The sequence below is a fragment of the Peromyscus eremicus genome, chromosome 19 (genome assembly GCF_949786415.1).
Source record: "Peromyscus eremicus chromosome 19, PerEre_H2_v1, whole genome shotgun sequence".
Classification (NCBI taxonomy): domain Eukaryota; kingdom Metazoa; phylum Chordata; class Mammalia; order Rodentia; family Cricetidae; genus Peromyscus; species Peromyscus eremicus.
Window position 1 is genome coordinate 61,403,601 of NC_081435.1, and position 23,058 is coordinate 61,426,658.

General features: G+C 49.2%; 1 protein-coding gene across 1 annotated transcript in view; it reads right to left on the minus strand.

Annotated features, from left to right (window-relative positions):
* Positions 1 to 7,247: 7,247 nt before the first annotated feature.
* Positions 7,248 to 23,058, minus strand: part of Mapk4 (mitogen-activated protein kinase 4) — a 50,521-nt gene continuing 34,710 nt past the window's right edge. Inside the window, exons 2-5 of the mRNA XM_059246470.1 lie at positions 20,753 to 20,897; positions 16,678 to 16,839; positions 12,109 to 12,310; positions 7,248 to 9,846 (exon numbers count right to left, since the gene is read on the minus strand). Of these exons, the coding sequence (XP_059102453.1) occupies positions 9,150 to 9,846; positions 12,109 to 12,310; positions 16,678 to 16,839; positions 20,753 to 20,897 (1,206 nt within the window). The 3' untranslated portion in view covers positions 7,248 to 9,149. The remainder of the gene's footprint in view (positions 9,847 to 12,108; positions 12,311 to 16,677; positions 16,840 to 20,752; positions 20,898 to 23,058) is intronic.

The window sequence follows — 23,058 nt, forward strand, 5'->3', positions numbered from 1 at the left end:
CAATATGTTACCATGGGTCATTCTATGTCATTGCTGGGACTATTAAGCACATCCATAGGTGGCTGGCCTGGGAGGGGGCACCTGGAAGCTTGTTGCTGGCTCCTTCTATATGTCACTGATGTATCTTTTTCCTTGTGAATTCAGATCTGTATCTGCCCACTATAACAAACCATAACTACAAATGTTTCAGCTTTTCTGAGCACGTTAAGTCCTTACAGTAAATCATTAAGTCTAAAGGAGGTCTTGGGGACTCCTGAAACAGTCTCTCTCAGCTAAAGGAAAGATAGCAAGAATGGTACTATCTAGGAATGCCAGCCATAAGAAATCAATAATGTGGGAACTGGAACTGGACCTCTGTGGGATCACCATGGGGGAACTTTGAAGATCTTCCACTTGGACCTCTGTTGTGGGATATTTGATCACACTGTGAACCCTGAGTTTGCATTAAATAAAACCTCAGGCCAGGAGGCTGAGCCAGCAACTAGTTGACAAGAAGTAGCCATAGAGAGTTAGAGGGAGTCTGGAAAACAGAGAAATACACAGAAAGTAGTAGGGAGGGACTTGGACTTTGGTAACCTTTTTTGGTTTGGGATGGATGAAGAGATGCTCTCTTGCTGGGTCGCTGGCTAAGGAGGAACGTTAGCTGGTGGCTTCTCAGTTCCTCTGAGCAAATAAAAATACTACAAGCCCTAAAATCGATCCACCAAATCTCAACACCGCTAGACAACCTGAGCACCCACTAACAACTAAACATAGACCCCTAGCGGGTTTTCACCCCTGTATCTGACTCCTGAGTCTTTATTGGTAAAATAGAACCATTAGAGACTTAGTTAAAAACTACATTTGGCTGCAGACACAGAGATGGTTCCAGTGGGATGCAGAAGTCCCGGCTGGCCTCTGCCTGAGTAACTGGAGCCGAAGTCAGTAGCTGAAACAGTAAATTCAGGTGCAGCCGCTGTGCTGACAATAAAACCATAGACCTCAGAGAGCTTATTTCCCATATCTACCCACCCAAACTATAGACTTGTTGGTGGCAGATCTTCTTCCCTGCTCCTTACTCCCAAAGTGCCTCGTGTGGTACCCTGTAGTGTGGATGGTGCAGACTGCCCTGCTGCTAGGGGTTTGGGCTGCTAAATGACCCATCGCTGTCTCCAAGAGAGTCCTTGGCTGAATGGAGCTGACACAGAGGCCAAAAGGCTGTCATCCACTTTTCCTGAAGGGGGCCATTTCTGTGGTGAAGTTTATAATCCAGAGTTCTCCATGGGGTCAGGCAGAAGCGGTTGCTGGTTCAAGCCACATTCTTGTGTATTCTTTCTAAGCTCCATCTGTTTCCTGTATCGGCTATCTTCTTAGATCATTCATTCCCCCTTTATAAATCACTTGTCTAGGAACCCCATCTTCAGGACTGACTGGAAGAGCCATCCTAGGTCAATGATAGTCAAATTCTCATTGGCCAGTGAAATCACCACCACCATGTCAATGGAGCACAAAACACAGACCACAACATTCTTGTTTCTGCTGTGGGATGTTCTGTCTGTTAAATGTGTTGCTCTGATTGGTTGATAAATAAAACACTGATTGGCCAGTAGCCAGGCAGAAAGTTTAGGCGGGACAAGAAGAAAAGAGAATTCTGGGAAGTGGAAGGCTGAGGCAGAGAGACGCTGCCAGCCACCGCCATGAGAAGATACTAAGATACTGGTAAGCCACGAGCCATGTGGCAACTTATAGATTAATAGAAATGGGTTAATTTAAGATAGAAGAACTAGATAGCAAGAAGCCTGCCATGGCCATACAGTTTATAAGTAATATAAGTCTCTGTATGTTTACTTGGTTGGGTCTGAGTGGCTGCGGGACTGGCGGGTAAGAGAGATTTGGTCTGACCGTGGGCCAGGCAGGACTGGAGAAAACTCCAGCTACATGTTTCTAAATTTCTTGAAGCTCTATCTCAATTCTGTGCACATGAACTAAAGGGGAGAAGACAGACCAGTTATATCTGTAGCAGTTCTAGGAGGCAGAGGGTGAAACAAATCCTCATCGTACAGTCCTCTTTGCTGCAGCACTACCTACCTGTCCACAGCTGTCATAGAAGCCTGAGCAGGCTGCTGTGGAGGCAGGCTGAAGGGCCAACATGATCCAGTTATAGGGACCTTGAGGCTAGTATCATTTCAGTGTTGAGATGGCTTTTTGGTTCAGAGTGGGAACAGCCAATTCCTCCTAATGAACTGGAATTCATTCCAGAGTTTAGCTGAGCCGCTTGGTTAAGCCTGGTGCCAAGGAGACTAATGTCACAGATGTGGTCCATCGGTAGATTGTATTTGGTTTCCTGGATTGTACCTGACTGTACCTGGAACCTTGCTACATTCTATTGCCATTTTTACTGGGCCATTGGATGCTAAGAGGCATGAAGGTGTAGGGACATTCACCCATCGGAGAGCTGAGAACATGCAAAGAGAAAGGCAGGCAGTGAAGGAGTGCTTTGAACGCCAAGACCTGGAGCATCAAGCTCTAGATGGGATTGTAGCCATCTTTGTGGTGTTCTTAATGCCATTTAGCTTCACCACCCAATGGCCCAGATAAATGTCTAGCAAGAACATAGAGCTGCTTCATTTAAGGTGAGACCTGCTGGCTGCCTCACAAAGACTCCATTAGTTTGACACGAACACTTTCCAACAGTAGCTTGGAAGGCTGATACCAGATTACTGAGAGTACAGGCAGGATACTGATGATAGGCTTGGTATGTCTAGGAGATCGGCATGGTGATGCTCACCTTTAGTATGCTCCATGTAGAGGCTTGCATATCTCTAAGTTCCAGCCCAGCAGGGCTACATAGTGAGATCCTGTTTCAACAATAACAACAACAAAGATAAACAACAAAAAGAAAGAGAAAAAAGAACTTCGTGGGGTAGCTGAGGAACACGTTCATCTCTATACTTCTTTGTGTATATGGTGTATATTTGTGTTCATGTGGGTGGGTGCTTTGTGCATGTGGAATTCTGTGTCTTTGCACGTGGAAGCCAACGGTCAATGTTGGGTGTCTTCCTTGATCTCTCTCCACCTTATTCTTTAGGTGAGGATCTCTGACTCTGGAGCTCATCTATTTGGCTAGGTTGGCTAGCCAATGCAATGATCTCTGGTCTCTGGGGATCTGCCTGTCTCCACCTCCCATCCCAGTACGGGGATTACAGATGTACGGTGTGCTTTGTCATTTAGCTGGATGCTGGGGCTGGAACTCAGGTCCTCCTGCTAACACAGCAGGGCTGAACCATCTCCCCAGCTCCTTCCTTCTACTTCTGAAGTTCAGTCACAGCTGCTTGTCCTGAGCTCAGTTGTTGCTCTTGTAGGAAGGAAAGAAGAGATCTGAGCAGTCCTAGCCAGAGCAGGTAGGGCTTTGCCAGCACTAGGTGTTCTCGGCCTGTGTCCTGGATTCCCACTGTTGACACCGTAGGCGTTTGGCCCTCACATTTCTGTGCATGCCATGTTAGCTTCCACCTGCCTGCACCTGTGTCCTCTTGCCTGTGGCCATTTGGGACCTGTTTGGATGCAGTGGAGGCCAGAGTTACTGGGGAAGTGCTCTGTCTGAGGCGAAGAGTCATCAGTGAGTATCCCAAGGTTATCCACTTTGCTATTGAAAGAATGGGTATCAGCTTGGGACACCCCCAGACCAAGTTCTCAGCGCAAAAGAGATTTATTTGTCCCAGATGGTCAGAGGGCAGGGAATAAGAGACAGAGACAGTAGATAGAGGATGAGGGAGAAGGGGATGGGAACAAGGGAGATGGGGAAGCACATCCCCTGGAGAGGGACAAAGGACTGCCTCTGGATAGAGGAGACAGATGTGGCCCATAGGAAAACGGTGGTTTAAAAATGTAAAAGGGGAAACCCCGTGTTAGGGTGGGGTGCTTAATTTTAATTGGGCATGTTAATTAGGGCGGCCACAAGGGGGATTTTGATTGTTGGCCTTCAATACTTCGATAGCTGGACCTGGGTAGTCAGTCTCAGGAGGAGGAAGTGGCCAAATAAGGGAGTGGACCTCAGTGGCCGGCTTTAGAAATGTAAGCTAACGGATTTTAGCAAGGCAGAGGGGATGGGGAGAAGGGCAAGGCCTGCCAGGGCCACGTTTGCCATGCTCGGGCTGGCTAGAGTCCCTTCAGCTATTGAGCTGGGACTCTGCCTCCCAGAATTCCCCACACCCCTGCAAGACGCAATGGCCGCTGTCTGGGGTAGGAACTTGTGCCCTCCAGTGGCTTCTCTCTCCTTCCTGTTGCTTTCCCGTTACCCCGTCAGTGTTTCCTGAGACCCCTCCCCTCAACTCCTGTACTTGCGTCTTTACCTCAGTTTGCTTCTGAGGATAATCCGTCTATGCTCGCACCCCAACGTCTGTTTCTCTTTCCCCCACTTCCTGCTATACAGACCAGGCTCCAAGTTGGGCAGAAATTATCTGTAGACGCAGCTAACCATTTTAAGACCAGCTGTCCTGGGGCTCCAGGCAGCTAGAGGCACCGAGGTAGAGGGTGGCCCTTGGTGACCCAGACTCACCTTTGTGTTCCATCTGCTGTTCCAGTTACAACCCCACCATGTGTACCCAGATGGGCTGCTGCGATGACATGCATCCTTAAAGGAGTATCTAGATTCTAGTTCAGCTCTGCCACGTCCTAACCTGTGGCTTCAGTTTCTAGGCTTCAATTTACTTCTCTGCAAACTGAGGGGGTCCGAGTGGGTAACCTGTAAATAAATCCCCATCTACTGTCCACATCCGTGTTTGTTAAATAGTGGAGAGAGGCAGGTGACGTGTCTTGAGGGGAGATGTTTGATGCATGGTTATGAGAGGCTGTGTGACCCTTCCCCCTCTCCATGTGGAGCTTGCTGGTTTAGCAGAATCCCAGCTTTCACATTGGCTTCCCAATTGCTTGTTCTAACCACTCTCGCTGAAAGTCTGACTTTGGTGCAGGAGAAACTTGGAAGCAATACCATGGATGCTATAAAGGATTTACTAATAAACTCACTTAGGAAATACTAAGTTACATGAAGTAGAATTTAGCTAAAGGAACATGGCATCCAATATAACTGGAAGATAAGTAGTGTACTAACCAGGGTGGGAATGTGTGGCTAGTAAGCCATGACTAGAAGGTTGAGGAGATCCTGGAACTCACTCTGTAGCCCAGGCTGGCCTCGAACTCACAAAGATCCACCTGGCTCTGCCTCCTGAGTGCTGGTTAAAGGTGTGCGCCACCACCGCCCAGCAAGGCATCTTGTTTTAGGGCTCAGCAAACTTCTGCACAGGGTCAGCTATAGAATGCCTCAGGCTTGCGGGCCATGTGGTCACTATTGCAACTTCTCAGCTCTGCTGCTGAGGCATGGCAGACCAAACTATAGCTTTGATGAGGATGGAGGGGAGAAGGGACCCTTAACCTTGGGCACAGAACTTAAAGAAACCAAAAAAACCTCAGTAAACAAGATAAATATTTTAATGCTGTTATTTCCCAAATGGAAAATTTTATTTAAAAAGCCTCCTTAAGATAAACAAAATATCAAAAGTTCAAATACAGAATCAGAAGATATCTGAATGCACGTACGTAGTTATGTTTCAATAAACCCTTTAGCATGTAGGTGAGTTTGCTGTCTCATATTACACAGTCCCTGTGGGGCCCTTTCAGGAAGTGTTCATCTTAGCATCATGTGGCTAGGTTTAATTGTGATATATTCCATTTGGGGTCCCTTTTCCCCTTCTCTTAGTTCTTCTTTGGTGCTATTTGGGCTGCTCATCTCCTTCTGTTTTTCTATCCCTATTACATTCTAAAACATTTTAATAGCTCAGGCTTCCAAATGGACATACAAGTTTCTCTAACAAGAACACTTCAACAAGGTTTCTGTCCTGACTGTGGGCTCTGTCTTCACTCATACCACCTAGGTAGGGCAACATCCCTAGCGGCTGCCTGAAGCTCTGCATAATACCCAGTCCCATACACAAACACTAAGATAACAGCAGCTTTCATGACCAAGATAGTTACAGAAGTGACCAAGAGGGTCAGTGAAGTGAATATACGTGACGAAGGATGATTTGGGTCCCAGTGGGGGCACAGTGGAACCATGTGAGCCTTCATTGTGCTTCAGAATTGTGTGGAATGTAAAACCAATGAACCGTTTATTTCTGGACTCCTCTAGTAACTACCTTCAGACTGCAGTTGACTGTGAGCACTAACTGAAATGGTGGGTAAGGGGCACCGTGGTACACTTGGCAGGTAGTTTGGAGATAATCTGATAAATGGCTCACAAGCCCGCTCATTTTGGCATAGGTACATTTCAATAGCTGTGTGTTCTAACCAAAGAGCCTTCCTGAGAAGTCAAACAGAAAGAAAACTTGAAAACTCTGTGGTCTGTTATTTGTTGGGTAATGGATGAAGCCAGGGCTTATGGTGATATTTTATTTGTATGTTAATAAAGTTGCCCGAGGGTCAGAGCTATTAGAGCCATAGCGAAAGCTGGGCGGTGGTGGTGCATGCCTTTAATCCCAGCACTTGGTAGGCAGAGCTAAGTAGATCTCTGTGTTCAAGGATACAGCCAGCATTGGAGACACATGCCTTTAATCTCAATACCAACCATAGAAGACCTGGAGGTCTGTACAGACAGGCAGTGACGAGGCAGTCATGTGGTTGGGTTTACAAACAATGAGAACAGAAAGTCTATATAAAGACAAACAGACAGGAAGTAGGTCTCTTTCAGAAAGGTCTCTTGGCTGAAGAGGCTAGCTGCAGCAAACAGGTAAGGCTCTTAGCTCTGATCTCTTGGCTTTCTTCTTTGCATTGGTTCTGTGTTTCTTATTTAACAAGACGGTTGGTTACATCTACAAGGGCTCATATTGACACAGGTGTTACAAAGCAGTCAACTTCAGATGGATGCAGCCTTAGGTAGGTACCTGTGATGGGTGTGGCTCAGCTGGCTATTTGAGACAGGTTGTCTCTGCAATTTCATGATGTTGAGACCTCCTATGACAATAAGGAAGGACCAACCCCTATCAGAGGTTTGGAGGTGACATCAAGATAGAAATCCACAGTTAATTTTGGAGTCATTTCCTGATCTCACGTTTGTGGACTCTCCCCTTCCAGACCCCCCCACCCCAACCCCCGCATCCTCACCCCTCCAAACACTGGCCTTCCTGGTGCAGGGAGACGCCAATGAGGCTCTCATGACTCAATCATGGTAAAAGACAGGGTCAGATAAGACGCCAATTAATATGACAATTCATGATGAATCTACGTTCCAATAAAAGTTTATTTGGCTCATCCTGATCAAGTTTAATAATATGTAACAGATTATTTTAAGAACATGAATAATGATAACAATTCTCCTGTAATAACAATTCTCTGTGAACTCAGGGTCAATCAGCAGCATGTCCCTTTACTCAAAAAGTAAAGTTTCCCTCTGAGGTCAAATGGCACATGAGGAAAGGTGGTGTGCATTGCATTTTCTTAAAGAAAAAAAAAAAAAGGAAAACCTAAACACTTTGTATTTACATATTTTCCACTTAAAACTGGTCAGTGTGGTTGCTTCTGTTTTAAAATACAAGTTTCTAATGCCTCATAGGTTTCAATATACAAACCATAGTTAGCTAGATTTAAGGTGCTGCGATGTGAGGACAAACACATTCCAAAGGGATCTCTGGACAGACCAGCTAGACTTCCTGTGGGCATCTTTGGATGTTGGCATGGGTAGGGGGAGGATAGAAACCAGCGGCGGAGTACTCAGGGACAGACTGGGGACTGTTGGCGTCCCCACCCTGTGCTTCTGCAGAGGGCTTTGGACTCCAAGTTCATCTTAACTTAAGCTTATGAGGGCATGGTTACTTTGAATTCTTTGTCATGGGTTCTCCAGTTGACAGCTGCCTCTTCAGGACACTTGAGGTTGGTACCCCTCTTTAAACACTTAGTTTATCTTTCTATGTTTCTTGCCCACAAGGTTACTAGCTCTCCAGCCATTCCTTTAGGGTCCACTCTCGGCTAGCACTAAATAGATGCTCAGCATCAAGGGCAGCATTAATGAAGGATGATGGGCCCTCTGTGGAACCTTCTCTCCTAACTCATTTGTTTCTGTGGAAAGTACCTTATTGCTTTTCCTACAAATGAGCAATTTGTGCCAGGAACATTTGGTTCTGAAGTAGGTTTGGAGAGGAGCTGTGTGTATGTGGGCAGGGTGGGTGGGATGCTGAGGGGTTGGACAAGAGGGATTCTTGGAATAGCCAGCTTCAAACTCACCCATGTGTGACATCCACTGCGGAATGAGGGCTGTGCTATGTTGAGTTAGGAAAAGTGCATAGGGCATGCTGGAGGAAGCTTCTGTGCGCGCAGGCCTGGGAGATGAGTAAACTCACCCAGAGACCCCTGAACTGATCTGATCTCAAGCAACAACTACAGACTGTGTTGAGTTTGGGCAAATACAGGGAATGCGGCAGGTGAGGACATTGAAGCACTTGGGGAGTCACAAAAATATGTCTGGTGGCTAGGAGAAAGAAACCGGTTCTGTTTCCAGTTTCAGAACACAGGAAGCACTGTTCTAAATTAAAGGAATGGATGGGACAGATGGTCAGGGACAGCAAGAAGCACTCGGGACCAAGTTTGCTGAGCAAAAAGCCAGTGACCCCAGCGGAGGAAGACATTATACTGTGGTCAGACACTGGACCAGGGGACAGGAGCCTGGGGTTCAGACTTCACCCTGACATTCACTAGGCCTGTGGTCCTAAGTCAGACACGGCTTCTCTGGGCCCAAACGTCCATTTGAGACTAGGTGGGTCACATGGCTTGGAAACTATTGTCTGCAAGCTGCGTCTGCCCCCTCCTCGACCCTGGCAGGGCTGTAGACTGCTGTCCGACACCCCTTTCTTCCCTGCATACTGTCACTTACAAAGCACAGGCCTCCCTTTCGATGGGAAAGTGGCAGCTCCCAGCCCAGCTCCGTTCGAACCCGCTCCCAGAGGTTAAAGGCTAGTTTTTAAGGCAGTTTAAGAAATGGACATTCCTCTCGCTCCCCGGATCCTCGTGCATTCTGCTAACCCCAATGCAGCAGAGGGAGGCTGAAGGAAGTGCTAGGGGAGCAAGGGAGCGGTCCGGCTTTCTGGGAGCCATCTTGCTCCCGAAGTTCTCCCGCACCCCTTCTGTGCTCACCACCTTTCTTTGGAGAAGGCCTCTGTCTGGACGAGGTCGCCAGGGTGCTCAGGGATGCACGAACCGTTGAGATCACCCAGTTTGTTTTCCGGTAGGTCCTCGGGTTTGGTGCAGAGCTTTAGAGCACGCGAGATGAACACATCTAAGTCGAACTGGGGACTGGCACCCCCATCGATGGGTGTCGGGTGTCCCGGGGGCGAGGCAGAGAGGCGGTGCTCTGGGGCATCAGGGGGAGGGCTGGCACGCTCAGGCGCGCTTTGCGTGCTCTTGACCCACTGAGCGATCTCTAGGAAGAGGCTGGTCGGCTCATCCTCACGCGACACCGGGTCGGCTGCTACTGCAGCCATGGGGGGCGTGCCGGCTGCCTGCTTCCAATGTGACAGGTCCAGGATGAGCTTGGGTTCTGAGTAGTGGTGGGGCTTGTTGTCGCGCCACAGCAGCTTATCTAGGTAGGATGGGGACCCCACCTTGTAGTCGCAGGAGCGCCCATAGTCGGCCTCGAAGGCGCGCTCCATGGACGAGTGGGACTGCTCCAGGAAGCGCTCGGAGCTGCTTTGCGAGTCCTTGCGTGGGTCCACCTGAACATCCTCAGCCAGCGGTGCAGAGCCAGCACGTGGGTCACGCTGCACCTCGCTAGCATCCTGGCACCGGTCTGGTCGCCACTCCAGATCTGACGACAGGCTCACAGGATACCTGCAAGGGTGCAAATGGACATGCGATAGTACACCCAGGAGGGATGGGGAACCAAATCGCCTTATCCCTGCCTGCCAATGCATGGGGCCTGGGATTCTGCACTTCTAACAGGCTCCCTTATTGTTGCTGCTGATCCTTGGACCACATTTTGAGGGACAAGCCCTAAAGAGTGCTTCCTAACCCTGGCTCAGGTTTGAATCACACAGGAGGATTAAAACTAAGTACCAGGTATCCCTTGCTGCCCACTACCAATGTTCTGGTTTAATAGGTCTAGATGGCCCTGCCTGGGCATGTTTGTGAGACTTCCCTCAGGGATTCTAAGGTGTAGCCAGGGCTGATAAAACCTCTGCCATGGTGGATCTGGACAGGTGCCCCATAGCACCTTGCATCCAAGCAGAGCAGATGGGGGCCTGCAGAAAGATCACAGACACCATCAGGGGAGGCCAAAGATCCTTGGAATTCTGCCCTCCTATGACTGCCCTGTAGCCAAGGAGAGTGGAATCAGATAGCCAAGAGCAAACGAAGGGCAGATGGGCAGGCAGGCGGCTGGCTGGCAGCTCTGGCTGAAACCCTTTCTCACACCAGGTGCTATGGTGAGGAACACAGACAAGGTGGCAGCTCCTGGCCAGCTGCCCCCTGAGCTAGAGGCCTGGTGCTCACACAGGACAATTAGACCAGCCAAGGCCGAGCAGCTGCAGCCCAGAGACTATGGGGTACTCTGGCTATGGCTGGAGAGGTAGGGGAAAGGCTCGAGTTGCCCACCTCCCAGGAATATCATTAACGTAGGCATGGTTCTCAGAGTTCAGCACTGCCCTTCCCCTGAACGGCCTTGAAACTGCAGGGGTTTCTAGGAAGAAGAGCTGGGAAGCCCCGACATTTGTACATTACACCCCAAGTGCTGGTCATACGTTCTCAATCGCCTTTGCAGCCATCCTGAGGGGACTTGGGATTGCCACAGCCTTAAAGATGAGACAATTAGCATACCACATAGGTTAAGGCCACTGCAGTGGGGCCATGGACTTTATCATCCTGGTCCCTTGTGCAGGTGTGATGGAGAAGGCAGGGGGCAAGAGTGTCCGGCTCGATACTACCCTAAACCGACAAGCAGTGACCTTAGTGATCCTGCTAGTCTTCCCTGGTGCCAATCCAACATTGTGTGCCCTGAGTTCTGTGGCATGGAAGTGGCACAGTCTAGGGCAGCCCCAGCATGAAGCTGGTAGAAGAGTCTCTAAATTGCTATTTGCTGACAAGAAGAAGCTAGCAAACCTGCCCCAAATAACAGTGCCCTGCCCCCTCTTTGCACCCCCTCAATTTGAAACCTCTCATCTGTCAAATGACTGAAAAAGAGAAATTGCCTATCTGTCACTTACGTAACAAGCTGTCACATTCCCGTGGCAGTGAGGCTCCCAGTTAGCCCCCTTGGAGTTGACACAGCTAAGCACCCATCCTCTCTATTGCCTTTTCTGAACTGAGCAGTACTGACACTGCCTCCCCTGGTGCCTGATCAGAGAAAGCCAGGACAGGAAAGGAACTATGACATCCTAGTATTCCCGCAGGAACGGTTTACGAATCTACTCTCTAACACTGACACCTGTCAAAGATCCTGAAGTTAAGCGAGGCTCCGCAGTAAAGCTCTTAGTAGCGTGGGACACGGGTACAGTTTGGGGATGGCCCTACATGGGTTTGCTGTGTATCATGATGCCAGTGCCTTAACCTCTCTAAGCTGTGGCTTTCTCACAGACTGTAATAATGTCACAGCCTCCTTCAAGGGCGCTCGTGGGAGGTGTGAATGATGTGTGAAATGAGAAATGTGTTGTGACAGGGAATTCTGCATTGTTTTCTTGCATTGTCCTATTCGGCCTTTCAAGGGCAGAATCTTGACTGAAGATGTAGTTCAGTGGCAGAGTGGTTGCGTAGCATACGCTAGGAGGAAAAACTCCAGCCTGTTGTTCACGAAATATTACAGTAGACACTCACCAACACTTGGCCCTTGTGCACTGAGCTTATGTTCAGTGGTCTTAGGGTGTCAAGGAAAGCCTGGAGCAATGTTCTGCAGAGTGGAAGTGCCTGACTCCCATGGGCGGCACCTAGGTGGCTACTCACTGGGAATGTTTGGGGACAAGAAAAAGGCAGGGAACTAAGCTGGGGAAAATGCCCAACACAATATACAATCTGGGAAACAGAGGTCACGGAGGATCAGAGGCAAAACGGACGTGAGAGAATAAGGGGGCTTGGCTCTGGACACCAGCCTTGGCCACGCACCTGTCCCAGTTGGAGAGCTGGCTCTGACTGGCAGCCATCAACACGATGTCATCGATCTCGTCTTCAATGCGGAAGGGGTGCTGTGAGGTGGGTTCATCCTCGGGGCACGAGTAAGGGCTCATGTAGGGGTGCTGCAACCCCATCTCTGCAGTTAAGCGGTCCATGGGGTTAAAGGTCAGGATCTTCTCCAGAAAGTCAATGGCTGTAGGGATCAAAGGCAGGCGCACAAAGGTCATGTGCTGCTCCTGTCAAGCTGAGAAGACTTAGCATGGTGACAGCCCCTGGCACCTTCTAACTTTGTGTTCGCAGAAAGTGTTTTCTTGGCTTTGCAACCGAACAAAACGGAATGGCAGATGGATAAGGTGATGTGCTGAAGGTCTCACTGCTGGGCAGAGGCCACAGCTGGCCTTATACTGGACTGCTCTAAACACAGGGATTGGGGACAGTTAGGGGTTATTCTTGAGACACAGATGCTCAGTTCTGTTGGGATCCTCCTGGAGACAGCCGGGACAGCTCAGAGGGGTGGGGAAATCTAGGGTATTCAAACACCACCCCCATTGACTGCATTGAGGACTTCTGGAGGAGGGGCAAGAGCCCATGGGAGAAAGCCCTGCTGGGAAAGGTGAGTGTGGAGGTGTGCAGAAGGAGAGAGAGGGACAAGGGATATGCATGCCATGGCTCCTGTCTGAGGCCAGAGTTCTTTCTACAATATGTCACCCCCGGAATTCTCACCAAGACAGGTGACTTAATCAATACTCAGAAATATGCAGCACTCAGTTAGCAGTACCCTCCTGTGCTTGGCAACCACCCACCAGTGACTAGGTACAGAGGACTCTGTCGGAGCAGACACCTAGGAAAGGAAGGTGGAGTCTTATCACAGCAGTAGCCATTGGCCAACCTGCATGGCCGTCCACTCAGCAGCTGACAGTTGTCTGGGGTGTGCTGGCTGGACAGTGTCCTGTAGCCAATGGGTAGTGTGTATCCCCGAGCAGGACTGTGCCCGGTTCATCTCAAGGCATGGCCTGGCTTAGGGGCTTGTAGTGCTTCTCACCCCTGTCATTTCACTGGCTCCATTTGGGTCATCCCCCCCCCCCCCCCCCCCCAGTGGGGGAGATAGAGCTGAGCTCCAAGCCCGAGTTACCTACTCTTAGTGTTCCTCAGACCGGCTCCTCACAATAGCCCTAGACCTCTCTGTAGGAAACCTTCCCAACAATGTGTGAAGTCAATGGCTTCAGGTTACCGGCTTCTCAAGAGGACACAGTGGCCTTGTATAACCCTGGGTTGGAAGGACCAGTTAAGCAGCGGAGACTCCGAGTCCTTCCTGATGCTCAGAGAGTCTTTGGCTGCAGACCTGGAAGAAATGCCACCTCAGAGTGCTCAGAACTGCACAAATCCGGGCAGGGTACAGCTCCAGGCTGGCAAGTCTTTCCTCTCTGGGCTTCCTCTGAGTCTCACCTGTTACCCATGGCCTTGAACAAGGCGACGGAGCACTAAAGCTCCACACTCCATTGCCATCTTTATCAAAAAAGGCCAGTGGAACCGGGAGGGAGAAACACCATCCCCAGGCTGCTCCAGCAACAGTAAGATTGCCCTCATCCCTCTCTGTGACAGCCCAGCCTCCAACCAGTGCCCCAGACAGAAAAGCCTTCTATCAACCTTAGATCTGCCCCCTTTAACTTCACCCCTGGACTTAGCTCTGCTGTCGCTGTTTCCGGGAACCAAGGTGACCCCTCTGTCTTATGATTGGCCTTTGTTTTAAGATAGTGATTGTATATCCCCTACAAATTCCCTTCTCATGGCACCCCACTGACCGGCTTCTTCAAGACACTCCTGTAGTGGGGGGTGGCTTGTGACTGGGGCCATTCTGGACTAATGTATGTATCCCACTTCAAGCCCAACCCGAACTCCTACAGGAGTCTATGCAGACTGCTGGCTTCTGTTGGGTGTGGTTGCCCAGGGCAGCCTTGCAGGCTTTCCTTAGACAGCAGATCTGAAGGCCTGGGTCCTGGTGGAGCCATTCAGTCTCCTTAAATAGCTTAAGACAGTTCTTGCATAATGAGCCCTCTGTATAATTACGCCACCTTCCTCTGGCTCACTGCATCCTACCCAGGGCTCTTAGCGCCCCAGGCATACTGGAAGGATTTCCCTCTAGTAGGTGAGTTAGGACTTGGCTCATCACCCTGCTTTGCCCACAGCACTCCTCCTATGTGTGTGTACATCAAGCTTTCTTACCAGATTTGCCCCTTTGGGTGTATTTACTTGTGAATCTACCCAACTAGATGCACACACTGTGGCATCAGGTCCTACCTCCCTGGTCTTTCATCTGTCATGTGTCAGGTCACTCAAGCCTGCTGAGTGATGTTGTCACCTAGCTGGAATCTCTTACCCTCTGAGGGTACATCCAGCCAGGCAGATTCTTTGGCTTCTCCTGGCTTTGGAGATCTCGACTATACCAGCAAAGGGGACAACATTGAGAGCCACCATGGTTCCACTGGGCTTCTTATCCCTGCTGCTAGTTCAAGTCCATGACGTTTCATTAACTCAAGACCAGTGGTTGCTGAGGTTATCTTTTAAGACAAGAGGGAGACTGGGAAACACGCACAGTGGGAGGTGAATCCAGCAAGGCTTGAAGGGCATTTGGTCTGCTCCAGGATCAAGTGCGGATATAGAGAGAAGCTGGTCTGTGCAAGCCAATAGCCTCTGGGCCTTTCTTCTGCTTGACCACGACACTCGTCCATTGAGTTCTCCGCCTCCTCCAGCCCTGCTTTTCGAGCTTTCCCAGCACCTGGTGCCTCCCCCTTGCTCTCCCAACCCCTCAGCAGTCCCTAGGATGTACTCCTTGCCAATCATACTCAACTGGGAAGCACTTCTTTGTCTTGGGGTTAGACTGCCCTATGTCCCTTTGATTTCTTGTGCCTAATTTGGTTTCCCAGCTTCAGGGGATTCTCAAATGTTGACTGGCTATGACAAGAAGCTTTGTCTTCTGTCACATACTGACTTTGCCTGGAGGCAGCATCCACCCCTCTCGGAGCCACAATGGTGAGGGTCTGCTTGCAGACAAATGGACCGGGCAACGAAGTTTAGATCCAGAATTCCTGGAGCTAAGGCACTGGCTCTGTTTCCCCACCTTTCTCTGGGGGAAGAGGGTCACACCCTAAGCTGGCAGCATTATAAGAGGTGTCCGAGTGCTTGAATGATCTTGTAGAGCAAATCTACCATATTGGCCCAGATCACTTGCCATCACGTTATAATGTGAGAGAACAATAAACTTCAAAAAACATTTTTTTTCTCAATAAGAAATCTTACTCAAGCCCTTGGGATCTTGGCTCTCTCATAAAATTGGCTGAAGTTGTATCCCATCTGTATGTGAGACCCACTGATGATGTAGCACATACACCCACAGAACAACTCTTTTGTACCACGGGCTTTGCTGAGCTCATGTTACAAGCTCATGTAACAGCTCATGTTAACTGTTACATCCACCCCACTGTGGTTTGGATTGGAAATGTCCCCCAAAGATGGGTGTTGAAGGTTTGGTTCCCAGAACAGTGATATTCGGAGAGGCCTTTTAGAAAGTGGCTGGGTCGGGAGGGCTCTGACCTCACCTGTGGATCCACCCATTAGCGCATTCACAACTATAGAGTATTAGGTGAGCATTTGGTGTTTGATTAGAGAAAGTGGGTCCTTGGGGTGTATTCTACAAGGGTGTATCCTGTTGGTGGCCATTTGCTCACGCTCTTGTGTGCATACCACCCTCCTCTTGTTCCTGGCTCATGAGTAGCTTTGTTCTCTCATGGCCCTTCTACCATGATGTTCTGATTCTCAGAGACCCAGAAACAAGGAGGCCAAGTGATTCAGACTCGGAGACTGTGAGCCAAGATGAGCCTTCCCTCCTTTGGTGTCTCTTATGTATTTTGTCACAGTCAGGGAAAGCTGACTAATACATGCTCTAAGGTACTACTGCACCTATTTTACAGTTAGGGAAACTGAGGCTCAAGGAAGTTAAGCAGTCTGCTCAAGATGACACAGCTAGCTAGTCCCTGGGAACTGAGCATGCATCTAGCCCTGACGCTGAGGATGTACACATTCTCTGCACTGCATCAGGCCTCCAGGGGAGAGAACAGCAAAGGAGGCGGGCAGTGAGTAGAGCGTGGAGGCCCACTAGTGACCGCCTCAGGGACTGCCTCGTGGTCAGGAATCTACGGTCTGAAAGCACAGGTTGACCATCCTTTATCCAAAGTGTTTCCCACCTGAATCTTCTTTTGAATTTCAGATATTTTCTTTTTAAAAAAATATTTATATATATATAAATTTATATTTATATATATAATTTATATATATATATATATTTATATATATCCCAATCCCAAAAATCTAAACACCTAAGTGTTCTAAAATGTGAAGCTTTTTGAGCTTTTAGCTAGGAAAAGCATCAGCTGCTAGGTAGGGGTGCTTGGTGTCTGAATCTCATGTTCTGCTCTTTGGATGGAGGCCCACAGGCCCTTTGCCCCCAAAGGTGAAGCCAGAACTCCGCCTCTTGGGATGGTGCCCCTGTGCAGGCTTGGGTACCTTCGCTGTTGACATCAGGGAGCAGCTTGCGCAGTGGTCTCTTCACCTCCCAGGTGCTGTTGACAAAGGACGGCATCACCCTGAGCAGCTCCTCCTTGTCTTCCTCCCGGACCACAGGGATGGTCTCTAGGATGAGCTGCATCTGCTCCAGCTCGTGAGCCCCTGGGGAGGCAAATGCCACACGGGTAAGTTGTTTCCCTGGACAGCTGCATCTGAGGATGCTCCCGAGCAGCTCCAGCTGGCTAGAGAGGGAACACCATGGGGCAGCAGGCAGCCCCAGGCTCGGAGCCGAGGGAGTTGGCTTCGGATATCCACTCTACAACTAAATTAGCTGTGGGCATTGCAGAGTGCTTGCTGTCTTTGGGGTTGGCTTTGTTAAATGTAAAAAGCAGGAATTTCTTATGGTGGAACATGAAATGTCCTTGAAGGGCTCATGTATTTGAACACTTGGACCCCAGTGGGCAGTGCTGTTTGGGGAGATTGTGGACCTTTGTGATATAGGGCTTATTTGGCTGACACAGGCCAAGGGGATAGGTCTTGTGGGTAAGAGCCCTGCTTCTGACCTGAGTTCTCTGCTTCTTGTCCACCACTGAGATATGGAACAGCTGCGTAATAAAGCTCTTGCTACCACCGACCAGGCCACGCCAGCCACCAAGCCTTCCCTACCGTGACACTATAAGGCAACACGAACTTCTGCTCCCTTAAGGTGTTTCTGTCAAGTATTCTGTCACAGCCAGTAATCAGGGAAGTAGCTCATCCAGGCTTGTATCTAGTTCTCTCTGAGGCTTGTCTATTCCGCTAGCATCTGGCGTCCCATGTGGACCGAGTCTGCTGATGCTAAGGCTATGGGAGCAGCTGGGCTATGGCTCTGCGCACTCTCTACTAGGTTGGGGAAGGAACAATTATAAGGCTAGGATGAGCCTTAAGTTTCCACAAGGAGGATCCCATCCAGAAAGAAAATAAGGAATAACTGGTTGAGTTTGGAAGGCCTTTGAGTACATTCCCTGTGTGGGCACAGGGAGGAAGGTGGGTCCTGCCAGGTCTGAAGGAGAAGTGGTAGAGCAGGATAGAGACAAGCATTCATTCATCCATTTGCTCATTCATTCAATAGTTATGTATTGAGTTCTGTGGTGGTTTGAGTGAGAACGGCCCCCATAGTCCATCCTTTCAAGTGTGAATATTTAGTCACCAGGGAGTAGAACTGCTTTGGAAATGGTTAGGAGGTGTGGCCTTGTTGGAGGTGTGTCATCAGTCCCAATATCTATCTATCTGCTCCCTGCGGATCAGGATGTAAAGCTCTCAGCTACTGCTCCAGCACCATGCCTGTCTGCTCCCCACCATGATGATCATGCACTAACCCTCTGAAACTGGAAGCAAGTCCCCAATTAAATGTTTTCTTTTATAAGTTACCTTGGTCATGGTGTCTCTTCACAGCAATAGAATGCTAACAGGACAGGTAGGTGCCTTCCCTACGTCAGGCATCATACTGAATGTGCGAATTCTCCCTGCCATCAGGCTGTTCTGCCCTCCATCCCCTCTTCTCAGCCTCAAGGCTCTTTCTGCTCCTCTCTGCCACGCTGAACCCTCAGTCATACCCATCCCTCCTGGAAAGGCCTCCCCAGCCATCCACTTGCACAGGGAGCCCTTTACTGTCCACTGGCTTCTGCAGAACCCCAGTCTTCCAGCAGCTGATGGCTTAGGGGGATATCATACCCTAGTGGCCCATCTAGCACTATAGTCAAGGGCCTACAGCTCTGGGAATTCCCTAAAAGATGCCTTTGGCCTCTCCTTGTCCTGTACCCAATGAGAGTCAACTATGGGACTCTAGGAGCCTTTTGCAGACTGTCCTCGCTGGATGAGCACTTTAGATCATTCTCTAGGGGACCAGAAGGTCAGTGATGATCAAGTCAAAGACCGACGGTGGCACCTTGCTCTCTAGACCCTGACTCCTCTCCTCTGTGACACAGAGACCAGTAACACACAGCCCTGAGCGTGGAGTCACTTCCTCAGTAAGGACTGAGCTGGCAGGGAACTCTTCCTTCTCATTTGTGAGCTCCTGCTAGCGAGCAACCGTGTCCTATCAGAGACGGTGAGTAGGGTCTCATGATCTATGCAGGGGGCAAAGGGCAGGGATCTCGGAGTCAGGGAGACCTGGCTATCCATCATCTCTCTTGCAACACCTTATAGATGGAGGATGACTTCTGACATTTGGAATGACTGGTAAAAGGAACCCATCCTGTTGGCACACCAGGGGTGCCAGCTCATGGCAAATGTATGATAAACCCTGGCTTCCACTGCTTTCTAGAGCTGGTGGAATGCGAATTCCTCAGAGAAGCCAACGACATAAATCCATGTGGAAAATTGATGACCTAATTGATGATCATCCCTGGTGATCTTTGGTGACAGATGTCACTTGTGGGGGAGGCAAATTAACATTGTGAGTTTACTAAGGAACCATTGAAAACTGGGAGCAGGGTGGTGCTGTTGTGACCTCTCCCCCTTTTCTTCTGATGTGTCCTTGGGGTCAGAGACAACCTGACTAGCTGCTGGCTTTTCTACCTCCCTTGTAATGAAGCCCTCTGGCTGCCACTGTCTGCCTCAGCATAAGGAGGTCAGCTGTGCACTGCCTTGGTTCTCCGACACTGTAGTCAGAGGGACCGGGGCTGGTTTAGAACCGCGAGAGGTGGGAACTAGGGGAGGTTGGAGGGATCCAAGACAGAGGAAACAGTAGACCGAGAAGCAGGTCTGGAGACCTGGCCAAAGAGGGAGGTAGAAGCTGCTGACTCAGAAGGAGCAGGGGACAGTTGCTGTTAACCAGCCTGGCAGGATGAGGGTAAAATGGGTTCTCCTGGATTAACAACAGTCAGGCCTGCGGTCTGAGTGCACAGAGCTTCCATGGCCACTATTTAGAGTTTATTGGGTCTTCGGTAGCTTAATGCACCGAAGAGTTCATAGCTGGAGCAGGAAGTGGGTGCTATTTGGAGGAAGCAGCCTACTGTAGGTATGCATTGGAAGGGTGCATTTTATTTCTGGATCTCTCTCTCTGCACCGTTCCCCCACATTGCTTTTCCACCATGACATCTCTGCCTTGCCACAGGTCTGAAGGATTCCAACCCGCTGCACAGTAACTGACACCTCTGAAACTGAGTCAAAGTCAAGCCTGCCTTCCTCTTAGGCAGCTTCTATCAGGTATTTGTCACTACGATGACGCAAACTGACTGAGATAGCTGAGCTAGGGCGTGAGGGGAGACTGCAACCGCTCCTCCAGGCAAAGATCGGGAACAAGGGTGAGGATGAAGTGTGGGACCACCAGGAGGGATGGATGACCACCTGGGGGCGTTAGCAAAGCCATCATGGAGGACAGGACACAAGTAAGGCTTCAGTGGGAGTTTTCCAAGCAGAGAAGGGTTTAACTTTGTGTCAAGGTGAAGAAAGTCTTGATAGATGATTAGGGAAGCAAAGGGTTACTCGTTGGGGCTACAGGATGGGGGACAGAGTGTCAGGGAGGGAGGAGGAAGAGCCTGAAAACACTGAGTGGTTGTTTTTAGTGTTTAGTCTGAAGGTGCTGGAGTATAAGTGCATTTTAGTTCACTGGAGCTGCTACAACAAAGCAGCTAAAGAGCTAACATTTATTTCTTGAAGTTCTGGAGGCGGGCATGTCCCAAGTCAAGGCATTGGCAGATTCAGTGACTACTTAAGGGCTTGCTTCTCCTCAGTGGTGTATTCCTGCTATGTCCTCGCATGGTGTAAGGGGTGAGGGAGCTCTTCTAAGAGGACAAACCCCACAGACTGCTTCCCCTAAGCCCCATTTCTTCGCATACTACACTGAGGTAGTAGCTTCAGACCACTGGAAAACGGCTAGTCACTTGCAAAAGTCCTGTGCTCAGAAGGCTACGTTGAGCTTTTATAATATTTTTATATGAAATTATAGTACTATATCTACAAGAAGTATCGTAAAAAGCAAAGGAGTCATTTCAGCAAAAGAGGAGCAGGGTTTGGGCTCGGCGAGTGTTTTGTGCAGAGCTCAGACAACACTGGGAAGGAAGCATGGGGCAAGCCTTGGTTAGCAACTTACCAGCGAAGAGCATCTTCCCCGAGAGCATCTCAGCGAGGATGCAGCCAGCTGCCCACATATCGATGGCTTTTGTGTAGTTGTTGGGGGACAGGAGCAGTCGTGGAGAGCGGTACCACTTTGTCACCAACCCTTCTGACAGATAACCCTAAAAGATAAAGTTCCCCTATATTATCAGCCAGAGATCTGCAGATACTATCCATCCCTCCATCCCTCTTGGTTTCCCCTCCAGAGAAGACTGGAGCTGCTTTCAGAATCCCTCCTGTCCTTGTACCTTTTCTCTTGATCATAGGTTCAGGGACCTTATGAGGCTCTGGGATTCTTCCTTGTGGGAGGGAGAGATCCAGGGCATCATTGTTTCAGAAGGAATGGTTTTCCACACCCCTTGATATAACCAAGTCTGCTCACACTGGTAAGGAGATAGGTCAATGGCAGCCATATGCTCAAATTCATTGCTGCCCTTAACCGCCATTATAAAAACACTGGAATTATCTGGTGGCTGAATCTGAGAAGCAGCCACAGATCTGAAATTGAGCCAGTGGCACTGGTACTGACGATGGGAAATAACAATGCCCCAACAGGTACCAGGCAGGCCCCTGATGAGCACAAGAAAGACCTTAACAGATACAGGCAAATGACACATGCACCAAAGCAGCCCTGAGTCACAAGGCAGCCAGGGCTCCTACAGGTCCAGGAGACCCTGGGGATTCTACAGAGCTAGAGCAGTGGTTCTCAACCTCCCTAATGCTGCAGCCCTTTACTACAGTTCCTCATGTTGTGGTGACCCCCAATCATAAAATTATTTTCGCCGCCACTTCCTAACTGTCATTGTGCTACTCTTACGAATTGTAATGTAAATATTTTTTGGAGATAGAGGTTTGCCAAAGGGGGTCGTAACCCACAAGTTGACAACTGTTCTTGAGGGCTAGATATTCTGGCTGATTTGGGTCACTGATTTGGGTCACTGTATTATAATATGTAGTCTGGGACAGAATCGGTCCTAATTGTACATGGTGATGATATTTTATGCACAGACAGGGAAATATATTTAGGAAACACAGAACTTGTCTTCCATGTAATTCAGAAACTGGGCCAGACACTGAAGCCAGACTGTCTGAGGACTTCCCGGAATGGTTCATCATTGAAGGAAAAGCACAGACTCATTTGTAGGTAAATATTAAGACCAAGGGGCCCTAGGAAATTCTGGGATTGGTCTTGCTATTTGCTGTTGCTCCTAGTTTGGCATCCAAATTTTTCTTTGTTCTGATATAGAGTATCACAGACTGAGGTTAACACAGACAAAAAAAATGAGGAAGCCCACAGACCCAGGAGCTTCTGATGCATTAGTCTGATGCCTCTTCACTGGTTGTGCAAAGACTGAAGAGCAGGTCCAAGACTGGTGGGAAAAGGGAGGACTATGGGGATTGTTTGTAATATTGTCATATACAGATCTGTGGTTTTGCTCCTGGATCCTACTTCCCAAGTCAGGCCATGGCCACTAGAATCCTTCCCACCTAGGGCAGCTAACAACAGCTCTGATTTTCCTGCACCTGTCTTGGAGTTGGCCATAAAGACATCCTTGGATCTATTCTTGTCCACAATTGGCCATAAAGACATCCCTCATTTTTGAGGGTTCCTGCTCTGCAAACCAGAAATAAGCAGGCTACAAAGAGAGACCAGGAAGAATCCAGATCCCCCACTCAGTCTGTGAGCAATTCCTCCTACTTTTTAAAAATATTTTAACTTTTGGTCCAGTCACCTTTCTACAGAATTGCATACATTTCAGTCATGCTTATTCAATGACGTCTCTATGAAAACAGAAGGGACAGGGGACCCTGAAGGTAGTGTGCCCAGAGAAAGCCTAGACGTGCCACACCTCTTCACCATATTTCACCCTACTGCATCTCCTCATCTGTACTCTTTAAAATTCAACCTGTGGATGTGTTTTCCTGAGTTCTATGAACCACTGTATCAAATGAGCCCAACCCAGGGAGGGGTCATGGGAGCTTAACTAACCAGTCACAAGTTCCAGAAGTTCTACCTGGTACTGCTGTCTAAAAGTAGGGACATTCTGGTGGCACCGAGCCCGCCCAGTGGGATCTGATGTTATCTCCAGCTAGACAGCATCCAGGTTAAAATGACTTTGAAGACCTTGTACTGGCTAGTTTTATGTCAACCTGACACAGGCTAAAAATATTTGAGAGATAGGGAATCGCAATTGAGAAAATGCCTCCATAAGATTGGGCTGCAGGCAAGCCAGTAGAGAACTTTCTTTCTTAGTGATTGATGTGGGAGGGCCCAGTCCATTG